We start from the raw sequence: 20,698 nt of genomic DNA, 5'->3' as shown, positions 1-20,698 counted from the left end.
GTTTTTTACTAGCTTTGGAGGATGTGGAAAGAATGTTTTTGGTCAAGATAAGTCTTAGTGTGAACTGCAATGTGTAATTTCTCTTGGAAGATGCGTTTTTGGGATGAATAGTAAAGAGCTACATGTTTCATCTGCTTGCTACCTCGTTGCTCACTTGGAGTGATGCTTAGGTGGATGTGCCTACTTGGGAATAAGTGTCAAAGTTGAATAAAGTCTTATTTATCTTTTGGATTACACTCCAGTAGGTCTCCTTTCTTTGCTAATTTAGTAGGGGTCAACCTCTCATATAGTGCACATTTCATCATACTTGGTCAATCTAGAGAATGTTATTGATACTATAAGAGGATGTAAATGAAATATTAAATCAATTACAAGTGGTATGACGGTGTGGTGGTTGTGATATTTATGAAGTGTTTGTGGTAATTATTAATGCATACCAGAACTAGTGATCTGAAGGTATCTATATTCAAATAAGTCTAGAAGTTTTCTAGAGGCAGTGAGGCAAAGGTAGTTGATGGTGTAGAACTATTGCAATAAAATCTCATCAAACATTTATGGTACTTCAAGGTTGTAGCCTCTTGTTGTAATTGTTCTTATTTTTATGTAGTAGTGATCTTCAGTTGGTTGTAGCCATAAAGTTTTGATTTAAGGAGTCAAGTAGCTTCCTTGGGTTGTAGCCCTAAAACAAAGTTGTAATCCTATATGTATTCATGTGAAATATTTGGATACTAAAGCTCCAAGAAACTTGGTCACTGTGGTTTTTCCCTTGTTTGGTTTTCCACTTGAATCTAGTTTCTATTGTGCAATTGTGAATACTTTATTTAATTGTTTCTTATATACTTTGGTTAAGGGTTTTGAATTTATGCTGAAGGGTTTAAGTTTTATTGGATGTTTATTCTCCCCCTATAAGTATGTTGGTGTCTTTAACAATTCTAACATCCTTTTATTATACTTATATGAATAGGAAAAATAAATATCTAGGGTAGGGTGTTTTTGGTCAATATAATTTCAAAATATACCTATCTCATCTTTAAATATTGAATTTTAGTATAATTGTAATTTATTACTATAAAGGATGCTATAATATTTTTGGTTCACTATCAAATCTTTAAGATATAATGAGAGTAATTTATTGTACTAGATACTAACTAATACACTATAGATTTTAAATGATTAATATATTTATATGGTGAGATCTTGTAATCCTAGAGAATTTTGTAAAATACTTAAAGATTTATTTATCCTCAAATTTATGTAAATTTATTTCTCGAGGCATGGGTATTAAAGTAGATTAGAAAATCTCACTTCATTGGATCTTTTAAGTTAAAAATATTTGTTCTATAAATATTTATCCCTTTGGGTACAAGTTTTAATAATAAAAATATAATAAATAATTGTTAATTATTGCTCTAATTTAATAACTTTTTTACATAAAAATATCTTATAAATATCAACTGAGAGCATAAATAATGGTTAGTTCTAGTAATCATCTTACTATTATTGTTAATATATGGCATGCATCCCTTGAAAGAGTTTTTATATCACTTACAATGAACTTGGAAACAAAATTTTGATAATATATAAAGACACATATAAACCAATTAAGTTAAAAAGTGTTTGCATATTATTTTCAAACTGAGAATTAAAGGTGGAAACCTCCGAATAAAATATAAAAAAATGGAATAACCAACATACTTTAATGAAGTAAGTCATTATATTACATCAAGCCTTATTAAAGAAAATCTATACTATCCCATGCATATTGAATAAATAATATAAAATAAAATATAGGTCACCTAGAAAGAATATGAACCTAATGTAATACTAAGGCCTAATACATTTTTTATTTTAGGCCTTATTATCATAATAGTATAGATATTGTACAACTTGGTGATAGCATTTGTTTTTGAAACATGGAAATGGTCTAATATTCACAAATATTTTTGCGCTCTTGAAGCATTTTGTCTCCTACATACCTGCACATATCGCATAAAAAATATGTCATTAACACAATAGTACAATTATTGAAAATAATATAAATTAGAAAAAAAATTACCTTCCAAGCATCATGAGAGTTGCTTGTGGATATGTCCCAGGACTTTCCTTGAAGATTGAATTGTCCACAACCCTTAGGCTATTAATTCCTTTCACGTGAAGGTTTTGGTCTATCACCGAATCAACTTCACATCCTCCACTGTAATGCCAAAATGTTGCTACTGTATCTCTACAAAAAAATTCTAATTCTTTATTGTCTAGTTGATTTTGTGGTAATTTTGGTCCTATGAATTGAAGAATTTTGGAGTTTCCATTACCTCCAAATGCAAACTCTTGAATAGAATGTGTCCTTACAATCTTTGACAACATCTTAATAGTATCAAGACATTCTTGTAAGTCAGAAACATGAGAAAAGTAGTTATATCTTATAGAGGGGATATCTTGTGGATTTTTACTTCTTAGTCTAATCTCACCCCTAGATAGGGGTAAAGCTATCTTGCAAAATATGCATGCTAGATACTGATTTTTAGTGGCACTTTCTTGTTGAAAGAAGCTAAATGACTCAAAATAGACTTGTGAATTCTCTAATATACCCACTACTTGCGGTTGAACAGTTTCAAGTGGTTCAGGGGACTTGATAATGATTGTTATGCGTGGTGGATCTTGAATTTCTTTCCCCACTGAGTTTAAATCTAAATGTACAGTGATATTCAATTCTTGAAGTTGTTTTGAGGGACCAATTCCACTTAGCATGAGAAGTTGAGGACTACCTATGCTTCCTGCCGACAAAATTACCTCACTCCAAGGTGATAAGTGGTTGGTGAACACTTGATGAAAAAGACCATCAATGGTACTCACAAACTCCACACCAATAGCCTTTAATTTTCCTATAACAAAATCATGCAACAATAATTAAAAATCTATTATAAATTGAAATAATATACAATCAAATCAATTAATATATGTTAGTCACATAATTACATAATTTTTATGCAGACTTTTTAGAGAAACATATAAGAAATTTTTTATTAAATAATTAAAAATACATAAATAAAATAATCATGTTACAAATATCTTATAAAAAAAAAAAATCTTATTAATTTATTTTTATATTAAATATAAATTACCATAAAAATATTATAATATAACCATTTTGAATCCATATTATACAAAAGTTAACTGATTTTAGTTTCTCCCAAGCAATAAATTTAAGAAAACATAATGTTGTCAAAATCAAAATAATTGCTAATTTCATAAAATGAATTTTATAAACATTTGTATCCTTATATTCTTGCATAACAAAAATATGAAACAGAAAAATTTTAGCTTCTCCCAAACAATCAATCTAACGAGACATAACATTTATGAAATCAAAACAATTATGAGCTCTCTAAAACAAATCTTAAATTGTCAGTTTAATTAAGTATGTTTGATCTCTCTCTCACACACTTGTCTAGCTTCTCACAAACATTCAATCTAACAAGTCATCATGTCGATGAGATCTAGAATAAATCTTAAATTATTTGCTTATTTAAGTCTTTTTAATCAAAAAAGTACTAACACTATTTTTAGCTTCTCACAAACATTCAATCTAGCAAGTCATCATATCAATGAAATCTAAAATAAGTATTAAGTTATTTGCTTATTTAAATCTTTTCAACCAAAAAGTACTAATATATAAGCAACTAATTGAAACGAATTTTAAATTCTTTTCTTACTTACGTACTTTTAGTTAATTGCATCTACTAACATATTAGCAACTTCTGAGAATTAAATATTCATAAAATAGCACAACTTAAAGAAATCAAATAGATAGAATTAACATAAAAATAAAATTTTATTTGAAAAATTGTACAACTTGAGTTGGCCTAGTGGTGGAGAACTTGTGCTCTTGAAATAGAGGTCACAAGTTCAAATCTCACAAAGGGGTTAGGGTATGTACACCTTATTGACTTTGGCCTATTAATTATCAAAAAAAAAAAAAAAAAAATTTATTCAGTAAGCCAAGTCAAATAAAAAAATTTACAATATGAAGAAATAAATTAAAAGAGCATTTTTTTGAAAACTATGATAGATTTAAGGAAGAAAATAGAGTTTATTTATTTTGATTAGAAATTTTAAAATAATCAGATAATTGATCGGAGTTCAAAAGCTAGTATTAATCTCTATCCACAAACAGATTTCATGTGGAAACAACCAAAACATGGAAATGAAACATTTAAGCGTACCTGATGAGGAATCGAAGAGGATTTTGCTGGCTGTGGCATTGAGAAGAACTACAATGTTATCAGGATTTGCATATTGAAGAAGATCTGCAGCTGTGTGTCTCCTTCCATCGTTGTCAAAAGTTGAAGCGCTAATCTTGGTGCCTTCAAAATGATCCACAGTATACCCATGATAAGGAAGCACTCCAGCTTCCAAAAGTGCATTACGGACAGCAGAATTCCAACGAGAAAGCTTGTCTGGTTTGAAGGCAACAACCTCCTCCACCCATTCATACGAATCATTAACAAGTTTCTCATCCCACTCCATCTTTCGAATGAATTCGGTGCTTGCCCTGCTGTAGAAGCCACCATTAATGGCTGTTCCACCTCCCAGAACTCTTCCCCTTAGCAACTGCACTCCATCCTCTGAGACAAATCCTTCAGTTACAAAAGGGTATTTAGTGGGATCCCCAAGAATCTTTAAAAGCCCTTTTACGTCTGCAGTGTCGGGATTTCCATAGGGGGAGTCTCCCCTCTCCAATAGCAAAACAGAATAGTGCTGTGACAGTGTTGCTGCCAGAGGACAACCCGCTGTACCTCCTCCAACCACAATGTAATCATATGTTCTTGCAGCTGCCTTTTCAGCATCTGCTGTCATAAATGGAAATGGATATTCTGCAAACATAAAACAGAAAACAGAAAACGTCCCACATCAGTATCATATGCAGAAGCTAAATGATTCAATTTTTAATTTCCATCTCTATTATCAAAAAAATAATAATAAAATAGTAATTTTTGAATTGCATGTTGATTACAAATATCTTGTTTACTTGAACCTCAACATTCTTATGAGCAAACATACTGAAAATTACTTATGAAAGACTAAAAATCACTACAGTCAAAAACTAATTTATGAAAACTCAAGAGGGACAACATGAATTCCGCTTGTAATGTCGCTATAAGAAATTGAACTTGGATCCTTATAATGAAAACCAAACGTTTTAGTCAATTCAACTCGACGTTTTGATAAAAGGGAAAAAAAACTGAAACAGAAGATTTAAAGAATGTAGTCACCCAAATTCTGAGCTTCTACCGCTGAGCAGTAGAGCTGCTGATGATTTGTGAAAACTAGCAGGCATGAAATGAGAAGAAAGAGAATCTCCATTCTCACTACTCTATCTTACTCCTCGTAGGGACTTGAAATTGAAATCAATCTAACTACTCTTAAATAGCTTCATATCTGCTAATCGTTATTTCATGGAACTCAAGTCCTAGATGATCACCAAGTCTAGATAAACTAATTGGTTATTACGCACGAGACTGAAAACTGTCCAACTTCTTGAAAAGTTATCGAACAGAAGTCATAGATGATCAGCGTAAGACTTGTTGAATTCTGGGCACGAGGGTGGAAAATTGAGAAAAAACTTCATAACTGACGGAAGTACTGCGATTGGCCAATTTTAGATAGATATCATTATGGGAGACAAACATCGTTGTCACTCTTTGAAATTTTGAAAAGTGAAATTACTATATTGGGAAGGATATTTATGTCTAACTCAAGGCTGGCCATATGAGTCAAAAAAGGTAAGCTATGCTGTATTTGAGAGCTTTGTTTTCAAATAAATTTTGGAGCTAATTAAATTTGGCCGACTACTTTTATTGAATACAAATTAGTTTCAACATCATGCCCCATATAAACAGTGTATGAGGATTTTTGTCAAAAGAAAATTAATAATGATTCAAAATTTCAGTTTAAGTCAAACACATGTTTAAATAATAGGACTCCTTCCTTTGTCTCTAGTCAATGCATGGTTTTGAACATATTTTTAAAAAAAAATTAATTTTCTTTGACACAAATTTTATATTTTATTTATACTCAATGTGTGGTTTTGAAAACAAATTTAGAATTATGTTTTTTAATGGGAATTATCTATATTTTTGTAGTAAATTCATAAGTTTGAACATATATTTAAAATTATACTCAATTTTTTTCAATAGAAAAATCTCTATTTTGTTTATAATTGATGTATGGATTTGAAAATTAATTAGATATGAACTTTTTTTAGAATAGTAGGGCTATTGCTTTCTAATAAGGCATGTCAGTCATCATTTCCTCCTATGTGTTCTATCTATTCATTTTGGACATGGGACATGTGGGTAGATATATGCTCTTCGCTAATGAAGCCTTCTCTCGGCCCTCCCCTTAGAATTGTAGGGGCCATGAATACTGCAATTATTCTGATGAAGCAAAGGATGATAAATGGTGGAATTAAATTATAAGAAAGGGTGTTCAAAAGGAAGATTGGTGCAAGAGCACGCTGGTTGACAAGCAATCAACACCCAAAAAAATAAATAAATAAGTTCCAGATTATTTTTTCTATGTTTTGTTTTGGTTTTGGTAGTCGTCGACATCTTTCAACTTTGGAAAATTTAGCACAATGAGATTCCATATTCCGCTATCACTTTGGTTCAGAGGTGGTTGAATTTAAGGCTAGCTACTACATAGAGGGGGGTTTAAAGACAATATTTGAGATAATTTGAGTGAATTATCTTTAAGCGAGTGTCTTAAATTATTGTCTTAAAAATTGTATATATAAAGACAATAAAAAACATCAATATTATTGTCTCTTGACAGACAATTGTATCTTTGTCTCTATAGAGATAGATATGTCTTTAATCCCACTTATTGTCTTTCTTAAGATGATAAAAATATTTTCATTAGGGAGAATACCACTTTTGTCTCTCTACAGATGATATAAAACAATAAATTTTAAGAAATAGCTCACTATTCAGATAAATCAATATTGTTAAATATAAACTACAATATCATTGATTAATTCATGTTAGGGCACGATGGAATTGAACCATCATCCTCCTGGTTGTAAAGCAGGTGCTCTTCCATTGAGCTAGCACCCTTTAAAGAATAATTTTACCCTTCAGAATCTTGGGTCGGCGTTTTTGTATTGAACAACTTTTCATGGACTTGAAAATAAAACAACTGTGTTTCTTAGACAAAACCTTACAATATCTATCTGGCTCCATGCAACACAAAGACAATGTACAGAAAATTTTAGTGATACATTTATGTATGTGGATGGGCATGTACATGGTCTGATTCTAATCCTTAGTGTGAACCTGTTCAATGCAAAATAGGTGTAGGTCATTAGTCCGCAAATTCAAACTGCTCTCTTACTAACTAAATTTCATCAAACAATTAGAATGGATTCTAAACCAACTCTTTCCAATCTTGGAAGTAATTTATAGCATATCATAGAAGTGATAACATCAAGTTCAATTTTGAAAATCATAAAACATTTTGCAGTGCTCTTGACAATAAGATAGAAAATTATATTTGACTAAAAATAAATAAATTGCAAAAGATCAGCTTATGAGTTGAATTCATTTCAGTAATTGCATTTCAATTTACTAAACAAGTTATTTGCAATGGTTAGAATTGAAAGTTTTAAATATGGGTTTCGTCGTTGGCTTGGGGATCTCTGCTTTCAAAATAACTACAGCTACGTGGAAACAAATGCATTAAAATAAATGTCTTGAAAGGTTGCAAAAATGTTCAGGTACAAAATACCATCTCTCTTCCTAACAAAGGTAAGGGTAATCAACAATGCCCTTGAAAAGTAATATAGTAAGGTTTAAAGTTAGTTTAACATACTCAGGTAGTCAATGGCAAGGTATTGCTTATTTCTATTTGTTGAAAAACTTGTTGCATCAATCAATAAAATCTCTGTCAAACTAGCTTGTTGTTCAATGCTTTTCTTAGCATTTGTTGCCCGATTTTTGTGTATTATCTGCAACCAAACATCCCAAATATTAGCTTTTAAATTCAGACAAGCCAATTTATTGAATGGGGAAAACAAGGTATGTAATATGGTTTAAAGGGATGGCAAATTGGCAATGTCAGAAGCAAGAACCAACTTATAACTCAATCAGGAGTGCTTCAGGCAACTCAAAAATGAATTTCTACATGCACAACAATGAGAAGAAGCACTACAATGTAAAATATAGTGAGGCTAGTTGATGCCACCAAAAAAAAAATCAGTTAGAGATAACAAAAGTGACTCTTTTTATAAACAAGGTCAAGAAAAAAAGTGGGAAGTAGATTAGAGACTTGTCTTTTCAGAGTAGCAAGACTCTATATGTATTGGAGACTATGGAAATACACCATTTGATGGAGGAATTCCAACCAATCCACACATTAAGACCTGCAATCAGAAACTCAGATCTTTCATATATTAAAAAAGTTACTCACAATATAAGATACAAATATAAAAGAACAAGCAAAGATTGAAACTTAAGGAAGGAGAAAGGTCAGACAAAAACCATGATGCCTAATAGAAATAAATCATAGTCAAAATCTTAGATTGATGCAGCAATTAATGAAGGGGTACAAATTTTTTGAGGGGAATATGCTTTTATTGTCTCCTAAAATGAGAAAGAAGACATAGATGTTAGTTCTCTAATTCAACAGAATTGCACCATTTCACTTCTCACAAGAACTGGTATCTAAATTTAACCACGGATAACACAAATTATAAATAGGTTTTCTAAGGAAATGATCAGTCTCTTGTAGTGGAAGGTACACGTGATGTTTGTGTTCTCCTTGATGATGTTATTAGGCACGTGTTTCAAAATGTAATGTTTGTTACATAAATGCATAAAACTTCATATCTATTAGATAAATCACCTCAAACCTAAACATAAGTGTAAATATCATTGGAATCTAATGTGAAATGGAATAGGGTGGTTCCCCTTGGTGTTGTGCATGGATGACGATTTTTGTTTTCCCTTCTTTTACATTCGGAGTATATATTGTAGACATTGTAAACTTAAATAAACTCAACCGGGAAATCCCCTTGATCCTTTTTGATATTTCAAGGTTAACATTTTTTCTCAGAATTCTTATGCTCCACTGTTTCATTTATTTCATAAAATGTGGATATAAGTTTCCTTCTAGCAAGAACCATATGCAAAGCCCATTTGTCACCAATGCATAATTTGATACAAAGGAATATCTAAATAAAAACATGTTAAATTTTTAGAATTTGAAAATGCCAATCTCCAGATTTATGTTTGAGTTAAACTATAGCAACTTTGGTAACAATATATCTTAACCCTGATGTCAAAATTTTGTCCTTCACAATCATGTCTTCCCTTTCACCTCCTTCCAGCTGCCCTCCCATAGGTTTCTTATGTCCAATCATGAGATATAGGTTTAGTTAGCTTAATGAATATCTATGTAGAATAGTTTTTCCATTGACAAAGTTCTTCTTCATTACATATTGAAAGAAACCATTATAGATGCTATGTATTCAAAAGCAGTATTATAGGCACATACTAAAATCACAAAATGAAAATAATTTGATTGTGATATTGCTCTCTAAATAGGAAAATAGTTGTCAAGACTCGAGAATACAATAGATGCAAGAGAGTCAAATTTAAAGTTGTTCATCTGTAGTCAACCTAGTTTGCTACCTCATGTTCCTACAATTTTTTTTGTCTCTCTCTCTAAAATCATTCTCAGAATTGTACTTCCCTAAATGGTAAAAGCACTGTTGTAAAAACTTCTCCTTGTAATCTCCACAATTTTCCCTGGTCAGACAACAAAATTTCTAAAAAATGAATTTTCTTTCTGAAATTCCTATGAAATACTTTTTCTGTTTCAATGATTCTCCAAACTACATTTTAATTCTACTAATACATAGCATTGCTAATGTTTAAAGCATAATTTAGTAATTTTAAAAATTATGTAGTACACAAGTTAATAAGTACCTCTTGTCAATCCTACAGGTCAATTTACCACTAATAATATGATGTAATTCTGCATCAGTCATCTTACTCCATACAAAGCCATATACAGTGAAATGCTGCCACAAAACAAGGGAAATCGAATGCCTAAATCAAATTTCTTATCAAAGATCGATGTTTCTAATATTACCATTTTCTTGAAAAGCACAAAGTTTTAGTGAATTTAGAATAATCCAAACAAATCATTGTATGGTCATTAAATTTTTTAAACCTAGGATGTGAAATGACTATAAAGTATAATATGAAAGGTAGTTTTGTTCGGATTTAGTTAGCTCACCTTCAAAAACTTATTCCATATACCATGAGCACAAAAAACCAGATGAATCCAATGGTAGTGCTCAGAGCAGCTTTCCATCCCGGCTGAATAGTATTCTCAAAAGATTTCCAGTCTTCCATCCTATTTTAGTTTAATATAATTATACAAGTATGAATATTTGCATTTATATATCCATTTTTTAGGATGAAATACAATTGAAAATAATAGAAAATTGTATTTATAAATAGCATAAAAGAACATATAAACCTAGATTTTAATGCGATTGATCACTACTCTAACAAGATTTGATGTCACCGCAATAGAAAACTAAATGCTAACAAGATTGATCTCATCCCAATGGAAGACTAAATACTACTCTAACTAGATTGATATCAGCACAATGGAAGACTAAATATACTCTAACAAGATTAATGTCAACGTAATACCAATGACCAATTTTATGGCCCACAAAGACCTGCACAACCTTAAATGAGCCACTTCCTTAACTGAGAATAATATCAATGTTTCTTTTGCTAGATATTGGTTTTGTTAAATCTATAAAAATGGTTTGATATAAACTAGTTTAATAAGTTTTCTACATGGTTGTTTCTTAAAGGTTTCAAGCAATTAGGTATTCCTTAATGTGATCAAGCTTAAACAATCCATGTGATTAAAAATGCTACTTTAGAAAGACCTGTGGATCATTATCTAAGTAGGATCCCAAATCACCTTATCAAGATAAATAACGACTTATAGATCTACTTTTACTATCAGTCTAACATTGATCACGGTGTCTCTAACTTCCAGATCCAGTGAGTATTCCTAAGCATCACATACCTTGTCAGAAGGAAAGGAGGTAAATAAACTACTATAAAAGCAATTAGGTATTCCTTAATGTGATCAAGCTTAAACAGTCCATGTGATTAAAAATGCTACTTTAGAAAGACCTGTGGATCATTATCTAAGTAGGACCCCAAATCACCATATCAAGATAAATAACGACTTATAGATCTACTTTTAATATCAGTCTAACATCGATTACGGTGTCTCTAACTTCCAGATCCAGTGAGTATTCCTAATCATCGCATACTTTGTCGGAAGGAATGGAGGTAAATAGATTACTATATTTATTTTGCAGAAGTTACAAACTAAAATGAATGCTTACAAAAAAGGAGATTCAACTTTTGAGTTCATAAGTGATTGCTAGAGGTTCCATCAAGTTTCAATTGAAGGTGATGAGGAGAATAAGAACAAAAATTTGTTTATCTGTACTGTAATTATCCATGACTCTAAAATAACCAAGCAAATTAATAGTCTATTATTTGATAGATTCCTAGATAACACAAAACCATCCATTTCAGTGTTTTTTCAATTAGTACATTAAGACAAGGATTACAAGTATAAAAATTACAATGAATTACAATGCAACAAGTCATCATAAATATATAAATTATCAATGCAAAATTTTACTTAATTATAGATTAATATTTTTTATATTAATCCACTTGTTTTTATAAATAATAATGAAAGGAAAATATGTTTTTATAAAATGACTAAAAATTTGTTAAATGTACATATAAAAAACCTACAATACAAACAATTAAGAGATATGGTAAAATATCCTCTGAATCACATAACCCACTTCAAAATTCAGTCACAATCCATGAGGTAAAGGAGGGAAAAGTTTCTTACAGTTCTTCAAGGCTTGCTAGGTTGCTGATGTTGGAGGGAATTGAACATGTTATCTGGTTTCTGTCAAGCCTCCTGTTTCCCATTAATATCACCCACAAAAGACAAATTAAACGGGCATCCTTAAATTTCTAGTATGTGAAGCAATTATAAAAAACATAAACAGGGCATAGCAAGAAAAAAGAGAGTTAAAATTTTGATACTCACACAACAGTCAAACTGGTTATGACTGTCCCAAAGTAGAGGGGATCTGTCCTTCAAACTCATTCCTGTCAAATAGTTTGTAGATGACATGCTGAAGGTTATGACATATAAGTACTAATGCATTTCACTCACACATGAAGCAAATTCATATTCTCGCTGAAGAGTTTGGATAGAACATGGTGCCTGAGAGATTGTTTAGATTGAAATGGCTACAAAAACGATAAAAAAATAATTTAGGATTTCATTCATATGACATCAGAAAGCTAGTTTATTTTTAGATCTGAAATTACTGATAAATATTTGGTTGAGGACATTCCATAGGGGGCCAATACAATGACTGTTTTAGTCATTCAAATGATATCCTATTTATTAATGGACCGTACAAATGAAGACAAATAATTCTATGAACATGAACATTACCCGACTTTGCCCAGAATGACAATTTAATAACAACAACCACAAACATGCTACAAGTAAAACAAAAGTTTCAATCAAGAGTGTTATTCTTTTCAATAGAAGCACCATTTTTAATTCAACATGAAAACAGAATCCATGTAACTTCTACAGAGAATCTTCTCATTTTCTAAACTGCTAGACTAGCACCTAAACAGAATCTAATAAATCATAAGTACTGCTTCATGTGTCAAATATGTCAAAGGAGTGCTGCAGAAATTGCTAGAGCATATGGTATGATTGAGAATTACTTTCAATGCCCTTAGACCTGAGTGAAACAGGCTGAATACGTGTTACTGATCTATTCTTGGAGGTAGGCTGCAATAATTGCACAAGTGACCACAAAACCTCCACTCTATGGACATCTTGATTTGCATGCACTCACACAAGCAATAGACAAGACAGCCACCAAGAGAAAATGGCCAGTACATATTCCTAAAATAAAATCTAGACTTCTCTTGGTTGAAATGTATATAAAGCTAAAAGTTGCTGATATGGAATTCAAAGGCTGACTAAATTAAGTTTAGTGGTGTGTACATTGGCAGACTATTATTTAGCTATGTGATTTAATGCTATTATTACATATCATTCAGTAGACATCAAGCTTTAACTAGTTTAGAAAACATGTCATGCGATAGGTCACTTGTGCAGTCTACTGTTTGACTTTGGCCTAAATGCATCTTATAAAGCATCATACGAATATTATTAGAAATGCTAAGGTAACATTTATGAACATACTTATGCTTTTCGGGCTGAAGCTGTACATATGAAAAATTTAAAAATTTGTTAAATGTACATATAAAAATCCTGGTGAAATCTGTTTTGAATCACATAACCCAAATCAAAATTTAGTCATGCTTATTTTTGAGTAACTAGAGCTTACAAACAAGCTGTTATACTACAATAAAACATCCTAGCAGTAGGTATAGAGATTTACATGCTACTGTAATAACAGAATAACTCCATATTGCCAAATATTAGCCACAAACAGAAAAAAATTAAGCCTTTGATAAGTATTTGAACCTATTGCTGGAAAAAATCTACACAAAGTATCCATGCTAGTTATAGCTAGCTTAAAACAGTGCTCCTCAAACAATTCATATGGAAAGGCAGGTGTAACTCACACCACTACAGGAAAGGCTTCTGGTGCAGGGGCACGCTGGCGGACGAGCAATCAGCACCACCAAAAAAATAATCTGTTTCCAATTTGGTTGTTTTCTCAGTTTTGGTTTAGTTTTTGTGTTTCTTGGTCTCATTGGCATCTTTCTGTCAATTTACATCAGTCTAAATAGAAGAGGCACGTGGATCTTATCACACAATTTGTTGAATGAAGTAAAATGTGGGAACACAGACAAGGCACATAGACTGTTTGACAAAATGTTGTCCCACAGACTACAATGATTGTAAACTATGCACAAAATGGATTTATGGAAGAGACTTTTCAAGCAAATAAATTGGCAAGTGCAAAGCTAAAAACCATAACCCTTGTCAACGCCCGTGCAACCTGTAGTATGCAAAATGTGGAAGCATAGAAAGGGCATGGTAAACTGTTTGACAGAATGCCTCAAAGATTACAAAGACTGAAGGATATGCGTAGAATAGATTTGTAGGAGAGTCTTTATAGACTTTCAAGCAATTGAAATTGAAAGGTGTAGAGCCAAATTCCGCAACCTTCATCAGATTTGGAGCAGGGTACATATTTCCAGCAAGGCATAAGTCTTTCTAACTTTCAAGCAAATGCCATTTGACAGAAAATTCAACTTCTGATGAAATAAGAGTACAAATGGACATACCTGCGCAATTAGAAGTAGAATAGTTTGAGAGAGAATTGTGAAGTGGAAAGTCTAAAGACACCTTTGAAAGATTACAAAATTATTTAAGTATCATTGCAAGTTAGGCTACGAAGTGGGGCAGGTTAGAGAAAGTTGCGTGGCCAAGGAAGGGAGATGTGGGTTGCATAGGTAGAAAACTTAAGAGGAGGTGTGGGTTTTAAATATTGAGTAAACAACATTTCTAGCACTATTGATAAAGAGAACAGGTGCTGCTTGAAAAATTAAGAAGAGTGAAAATGCCTAGTGAGGAGATGCAAAGCAAATCAGGTTTTGTGGTATGGTTATGTGAACAAGAAAAGAATGGAATTTAATTTAAAGTCAGAGATATCATAGAGGCCATTGAGAAGGTCAACAAAGTATTGTTTTAGTTTTTGAAAAAGTTGTGGGTGTATAGTATAAGTGTGTTGCAGCTAGTTTGCAATCTTATTTTGTATTGTTGAATGCAAATTAAGAAGAGAGGATCTGTATGTGAATGTTGAGAGTATTGACTGGCCCCTTCCTAGCGCACTTTACCGATTATCGATCGTTCATTTTGCCCAAGTCCTCGTTACCCTGCGACCCCACTTAGAAAAGTCAAAGTAGTTTGGAGTCTCATGGGGTAGCAGGGCAACCTTCATACCTTAACGGCTAGACTTTACCCCTGCGGCGGTCTCCGTCCCTAGTCAATTGATACTTGGGGATGGCGAGACAAAGGAAGACACATTGAGTGAGTTTTGTATGTGTGAAGCTGTAGGCAAGAGTGTCTGTCTTGCATCAGCTTACGGCCAAACATATTTAGCATTGCTGCAGAGGGCAGCTAATACTCTCCACCCAATAAGAAAAAAATGAAAACATTTTCATGATACAAATAGAATGATTGTACAGAGTATTAGATCCTGAAAAGACTAGCAAAAGAAAACAAAATTGAAAAAAATTAAAACACAGCGTCACTTGCAGAACGCAATAGGTAGTGTAGATTCCTGAGCTAGAAGTAAGGAAAAGTGCCGCGAGGTTACAAAGATTGACCTGGACTTGAAGAAAAGTTAAGAACAGAATGGTCACCATTAGTAGCCGCAGGAGGCCTGGGGTGGTCGGCCTCTAGGGTATTACCAGCGCCGCTGTTACTGTTGTTGATAAGTCGTGCCGCAATCTCCTGTGCCCTCTCCTTGGCGATCTGCACCTCATCCATAGGAGGTGGCATGCTATTGTAAGTAGTCTGGCAGCGGCTAGGGTTTATCTGCGCATGGGTTCAGGAGCTATTATTTACCTATACATGGATCTGCTCAGGGTACACTTAACCATTAAGTTTAGTATTCTATAATTTCTTAATTTTAGAGATCTAAGCATAAAAACCATATTCATTGTATGAAACAGACAAGGAACCTAAATAATAAGGTTGATCAACTACGGTGAGAGTAGTACGGTGTTTACCTTACAAACCCTAATAAACCATATATACACAGAAAACTTGGAGTTGAAAAGAAGAGCAGAAAGACATACATACAGTTCTAAGCAGATCTTGTCCTTCGGTGCACCAAAAGAAGTAAAATAAGAAGGTTGAAATGGACAAAAAGGGTTGCAGATGAAATCATTTTCTAAACACCCAGGAAAAGGGCAGATGAAATGTGGACCTTGTTACAGATTTGTACGGTCTCTTGCTTCGAAATATTTTGCAGGTGCATACTCTTCCAAAGAATCTCGCCATATCTTACCCTTCTAAAGGACTATCCATTAGGGCTTATTTTTAAAACAGCATGAATGGACCACTCCTTCATTTTGGTTCTACCAAACTGTCTCATTTGAGCTCACACCATACCCCCAAAAAAAACAAGCATTTCCCGCTTTTCCTCTGCCCCTGGTCAAAATGGATGTCTTTTTAATTTAGGACAATTCATATAATTTTAATTTTTTATTTTAGATAATTAATATAATACTTTAAATGTTTACGACAAAAGATTCTTTTTGTCTTATAAAAATGTCTTAAAGATTCATTTTGTTCTCATTGCTCTTGACTTGGAGGCTATATGGACAGAACTTGGAACGTTAAGAGGCCTTTTAGAATCTGTTTTGAATCCAAATTCAATTATTGTCTTTGTAATAATAAAGTCCTTCACTCATCTATATTCTTGCTAGCCGATGGTTCAATGGCTGCAACAAATCAGAAAATAATAATAACGTTTTGCAAACAATATTATTCAGTGTATTAGTCAAGGTGCAGAACAACAAAAACGGCTTGAAAGGAGAATCACACACCAAGGAGAATTTTAGATGTTGAAAACAGAAAACAAAAGCAATGGTGAAGACTTAGAAAATTTCAATTGAACGGACATGAATCGATTACACAGGTATATGTATGCAAAATGTAGAAGCGTAGACGAGAAAAAGGGAATCGATTTGTATTGGAGTATGAAAAAAAGAGAAATATAAATCAAAGATTGCAGAATATATAGTGCTATCGGCCCATTATGCTATGGACGGGGGCTGCGTAAGGTCTTAGCGGTAATAAAAGACCTGCGTGGTGTAAAGGGGTTGCATAGGAGTGGCGCCTAAGTTGCCGCCACGGAAGAATGAGAAGGGTGTGGCTGCGTACACAAAAAGGCATTAAGTACCGAATCTTATCCCAGAGTGTGTAGGCAATGAAATGTTTAGAGTAGAGGTATTGTAGAGATGATTAGAGAGATGTCCTCATAAGTGTTAATTGCAGATTTGGAAAAGTTTCTTGTTGCAATCTTTATATCAATTATGTTTGTGTGCATAAAGCCTTTTCATTTGTGTTAAGTGTTATTTGAGTTTTTGAGTTAGGTAGAGGAGTGTTTTTTTCTTTTTTGAAATGGTATCAAATCCGAAGGTTTTGAGTGCACAGGGAGTGTATCGAATGTGAGGCAACTTATGTAAGGACATGCGGGTGAAGAGTGGAGTTGTGTGAACAGATAGCCGATTGTGAGGCAATTTGCACTTGAGAGTGTGAAGTGATTGTGGAGGGCATGAAAGGGTCAATGCGGGTGTGAGAAGTCCTAAGCGATTGAGAGCTCGGAAGATGCGAAGAAGAGCATGATGTGTAAGAAGTGATTGCAGCAGATGAGAGGATGAGTTAGAAGAAGAGGATGAGGTGGGTTGTGAAGATGCCCGTATTGATTTCATTTTTAGAGCAATATTGGGAAGAGAGCTATAGGATGTAGAGATTCCCATTAAAGAAGAATTCTTGCCAAAAGGCGAAAAAAGTGAGGGGAGTCCACATGAATGAAGAGAGACAAGAGGAGTAAATAGTCATGATGGACCATCAGTTGGCGAATGAAAGTGATGGAGGTGAAAATAACTCGTAGGTTGAGGTAGTGGATGAGGAGGTAAATCAAAAGGAAGAGGTTAATGACGATTGAGTATTTGATCAAGGATTGGAAGAGAATGGTGTGTTGCTTGAGGAAGAGATTGAGAGAATTCAAGAGTTGTTTATTGCAGCAATGGACAAAGTTGCAACAGTGGAAGAGGATAAAGAAGATACTGCAATAGTGGAAGAGGATGTTGCAACTAAGGAGGTGATTTATTTTTTTGAGTTTTGTGAAAAAGAGAATGAGTTGGTGCATATTGCATATGAGCATGTTGAAGATATAGAGAAAGTCCAAGTGGATTTTTTTTATTAGGTAGAGAAGGTTGCATGTTTGCAAATGGAAGTAGTAGTGGATGATTTGGTCAAAGTGATGAGTTCGTGGTGTATTAAAATTCACAAAATCTATGTCTAAATCACAGCTTGCCATATTAGTCATAAAACATAAGCTATGTTATATTTGAGCTCCGTGTTTTGAAATTTGTTTGAGAGCTTTGTTTTCAAATCTTTTTCAGGGCTAATTAAATTAGGTCTACTAGTTTTATTGAATACAAATTAGTTTCAACATCATGCTCCATATAAACAATGCATAGGGTTTTGGTCAAAAGGAAATTAAACATAGTTCAAAAATTCGGTCAATTAAAGTCAATCACATGTTTGAAATTATGTTCAATTTTCTATAACATATACTCCTTACTTTGTTTCTAGTCAATATATGGTTTTGAACATATTTTTAGAATTTTCTTTGAAAGGAATTTCACACTTTTCTTATACTTAATGCATGGTTTTGAACATATATTAAATGCAAATCAGAACTAGTGATCAACATGAGTTATAACTGTACTACCACATGTTTGATTTCATCGTATGCACCAAGTTGGTATGCCTTATCAATGATACTTGTGATTTCCTTTTAAAGTCTATTGGGATTTCCCACATAGAAGGTGATAATCCACATATTAAAAAAAAGAGATGTGGTAATTTATCTTAATAACTTATTTCACTAGATACAAAATCTAAGTAAGTTGATATATGTGCATCAAAATATTTTATTTTTTTTAATGTTCAACAAAAATAATTTTCTATTAAGTATTTGAGGATTAGGTGAACTAGTTAGTTTTGAATTTTTATATATAGATTATAAATATACATTTTTTAAAATAAAACCAGAATTCTTATGATTAAAAATTTCTTATTATGTTACTTTTTATGTTTAGGATATTTTGTAATCAATAATATTGTGTCATGAAATAACAGTTTTTTTAATAGAAATATGATTTATTAATTATTTCTTAAACTTATATAGTTAACATTAATATCTATTATTTGTAGGGTTTCCCAGAGCTTTATTGTTTTTCTTTTGTTGGGTTCTGCAGAGTGATTCCCCTATTTATGTCATTGTTTGGCTATTGGGTTTGGACTGGGTCGAAACTGTTATGCTTAATTTATTTTTAGATTTGGGTTTTGGGTCCTTGCAAAACTCATTTTATCTTAATCAAAACATTTAAGACCCTGCATCTTAAGCAAAGAACTTCCTCAGCTAAATTGGAAAGGATTGAAGGGATCATGGAGAAAGAGGGCCAAACGAGGACTAAGGAACATGGGAAAGGAAGTGTTTTTGAAAACAATGAGTGTGCCCTGTGGAAAGAAGATGGAAAAAGAATGATGTTGGACTACCTTCAAAAAAATGGTGAAGATATAGAGCTTTTTAAGTACATATACGATGAAAGGTTTGGGGAGATCAGCTTGAAGATTCAAAAAATTGAGACTGCCCTCAAGACGATCATGGAAAATAGTGTGGCTATGCTGAGAGTGTCTACTACCAATACGTCGAATATGGTGGCTAGATTGGAGAAAATGCACAATGAAAGGAGATTTGTGGATCTGGAGATGGATGTTGGGGTCTCTAGCTCCAAGGATATCCCTTGTTCCACGAGGAGGACAAAACAAAGCACCAAGGTTGTGGAGGCTCCTATGCCTCAGGATCTTCTTGACCTCAAGGAATCTACAAAGACCATGTTAATGCTAGAGAAAGAGGCTACTGATAGTCTCAATATTTTCATGTAGCTGGGTGGTTGTTTTTTGTTGTTTTTTTGCCAGCACCTCATTGGTTTTTTGTTGTCTTTTCCTTTGGTTGTTGTGTTTTTGTTGTCCTTATCTCTTGCAACCCGTTTTGTTTTGTTGTTATTAATGTTGGTCTAGATACTATATTGTTGTATCTTTGGAAATGATGTATGGGGTTTCGGGTCCCCTCCAAAGCTGTTTTTGCTTAATCAAAAACATTAATATATGTTACATGCATATATTTTAATAAGTTTTTGTTTCATACTATATTTAAAAGAATTAGAATGATTATAATTTAAAGTAATATCATGTCATAATTTATTTTAAAAATTGTATACAATTTTTTATTTTTTATTTTGAAATGGGAACATTAATATGAAATATCTAATATTTCTTTTATAAAAAATAAAAAACATGATTGTTTTTCTATTTTTCCATATGCATGAAACATAGATCTTTATGCTTAGTAAAAGAGCTTACATTCATTAAAAATAGAAAATAAATATACTAGCTAGATAAAATATATTATAAATTGCATATTTTCAATAGTTTACTTCAAAGACTACATTTTTTCAAAATTTAATTTCATGGTTAGTATGTTTGATTATCTAATATGTATATTAAAGTAAAAAGTTCTTTTGAAAGAAACGTGAACATGAGGAGATAGCATAATGACCTTAAAATGATGGTTCCTTAATTTGTTCAACATTTAAAACATGTAGAAAAGACTTCATTTGAACCTTGTTAACATTTTTCTACCTTTGAATGATGAATGTTCATTAAAAGTTGTTCAACAACTTTTGACCACTAAAATTATGTTTTGGGCCACACTCCACATGTGGGACATATTATAATGTAATCACCCAAATCCAAAATA

At 32.5% G+C, this 20,698-nt stretch overlaps 1 protein-coding gene and 1 non-coding gene across 20 annotated transcripts; both read right to left on the bottom strand.

The window, feature by feature from the left end:
* Nucleotides 1–1,695: 1,695 nt before the first annotated feature.
* LOC131048593 (protein HOTHEAD) lies at nucleotides 1,696–16,834 on the bottom strand. 19 transcript variants are annotated; one of them, XM_059208057.1, is made up of 12 exons: nucleotides 16,689–16,834; nucleotides 15,936–16,290; nucleotides 15,462–15,672; nucleotides 12,175–12,380; nucleotides 11,971–12,042; nucleotides 10,300–10,419; nucleotides 9,987–10,081; nucleotides 8,380–8,419; nucleotides 7,870–8,005; nucleotides 4,224–4,874; nucleotides 2,057–2,882; nucleotides 1,697–1,976 (listed from the first exon to the last, which is right to left on the bottom strand). In XM_059208057.1, the coding sequence occupies exons 8-12, from the start codon at nucleotides 8,380–8,382 to the stop codon at nucleotides 1,925–1,927; spliced, it is 1,668 nt and encodes a 555-aa protein (XP_059064040.1). In that variant the 5' UTR covers nucleotides 8,383–8,419; nucleotides 9,987–10,081; nucleotides 10,300–10,419; nucleotides 11,971–12,042; nucleotides 12,175–12,380; nucleotides 15,462–15,672; nucleotides 15,936–16,290; nucleotides 16,689–16,834; the 3' UTR covers nucleotides 1,697–1,924. The 19 variants fall into 19 exon arrangements, with proteins under 19 accessions (XP_059064028.1, XP_059064031.1, XP_059064027.1 ...); XM_059208060.1 differs by having other exon boundaries at nucleotides 1,699–1,976; nucleotides 8,326–8,419; XM_059208045.1 differs by lacking the exons at nucleotides 8,380–8,419; nucleotides 9,987–10,081 and having other exon boundaries at nucleotides 1,696–1,976; nucleotides 12,175–12,236; nucleotides 12,304–12,380.
* TRNAV-UAC (transfer RNA valine (anticodon UAC)) lies at nucleotides 7,044–7,115 on the bottom strand. The gene has a single exon. It is a non-coding gene; the product is annotated as a tRNA-Val (tRNA).
* Nucleotides 16,835–20,698: the final 3,864 nt, after the last annotated feature.

This window comes from Cryptomeria japonica, chromosome 7 (assembly GCF_030272615.1).
Source record: "Cryptomeria japonica chromosome 7, Sugi_1.0, whole genome shotgun sequence".
Taxonomy (NCBI): domain Eukaryota; kingdom Viridiplantae; phylum Streptophyta; class Pinopsida; order Cupressales; family Cupressaceae; genus Cryptomeria; species Cryptomeria japonica.
Note: the sequence above shows the minus strand (reverse complement) of the source record. Positions and strands in the feature narration are given on the sequence as shown.

Coding starts and splice junctions, on each gene's coding strand:
- LOC131048593 (XM_059208048.1), bottom strand. CDS start 10,377: ATGGAAAGCTGCTCTGAGCACTACCATTGGATTCATCTGGTTTTTTGT. Junction 8,006..10,299: donor TATGGAATAAGTTTTTGAAG/GTGAGCTAACTA, acceptor GTTTGGTTGCAG/ATAATACACAAAAATCGGGC. Junction 4,875..7,869: donor CCTTGCCATTGACTACCTGA/GTATGTTAAACT, acceptor TTATGTTTGCAG/AATATCCATTTCCATTTATG.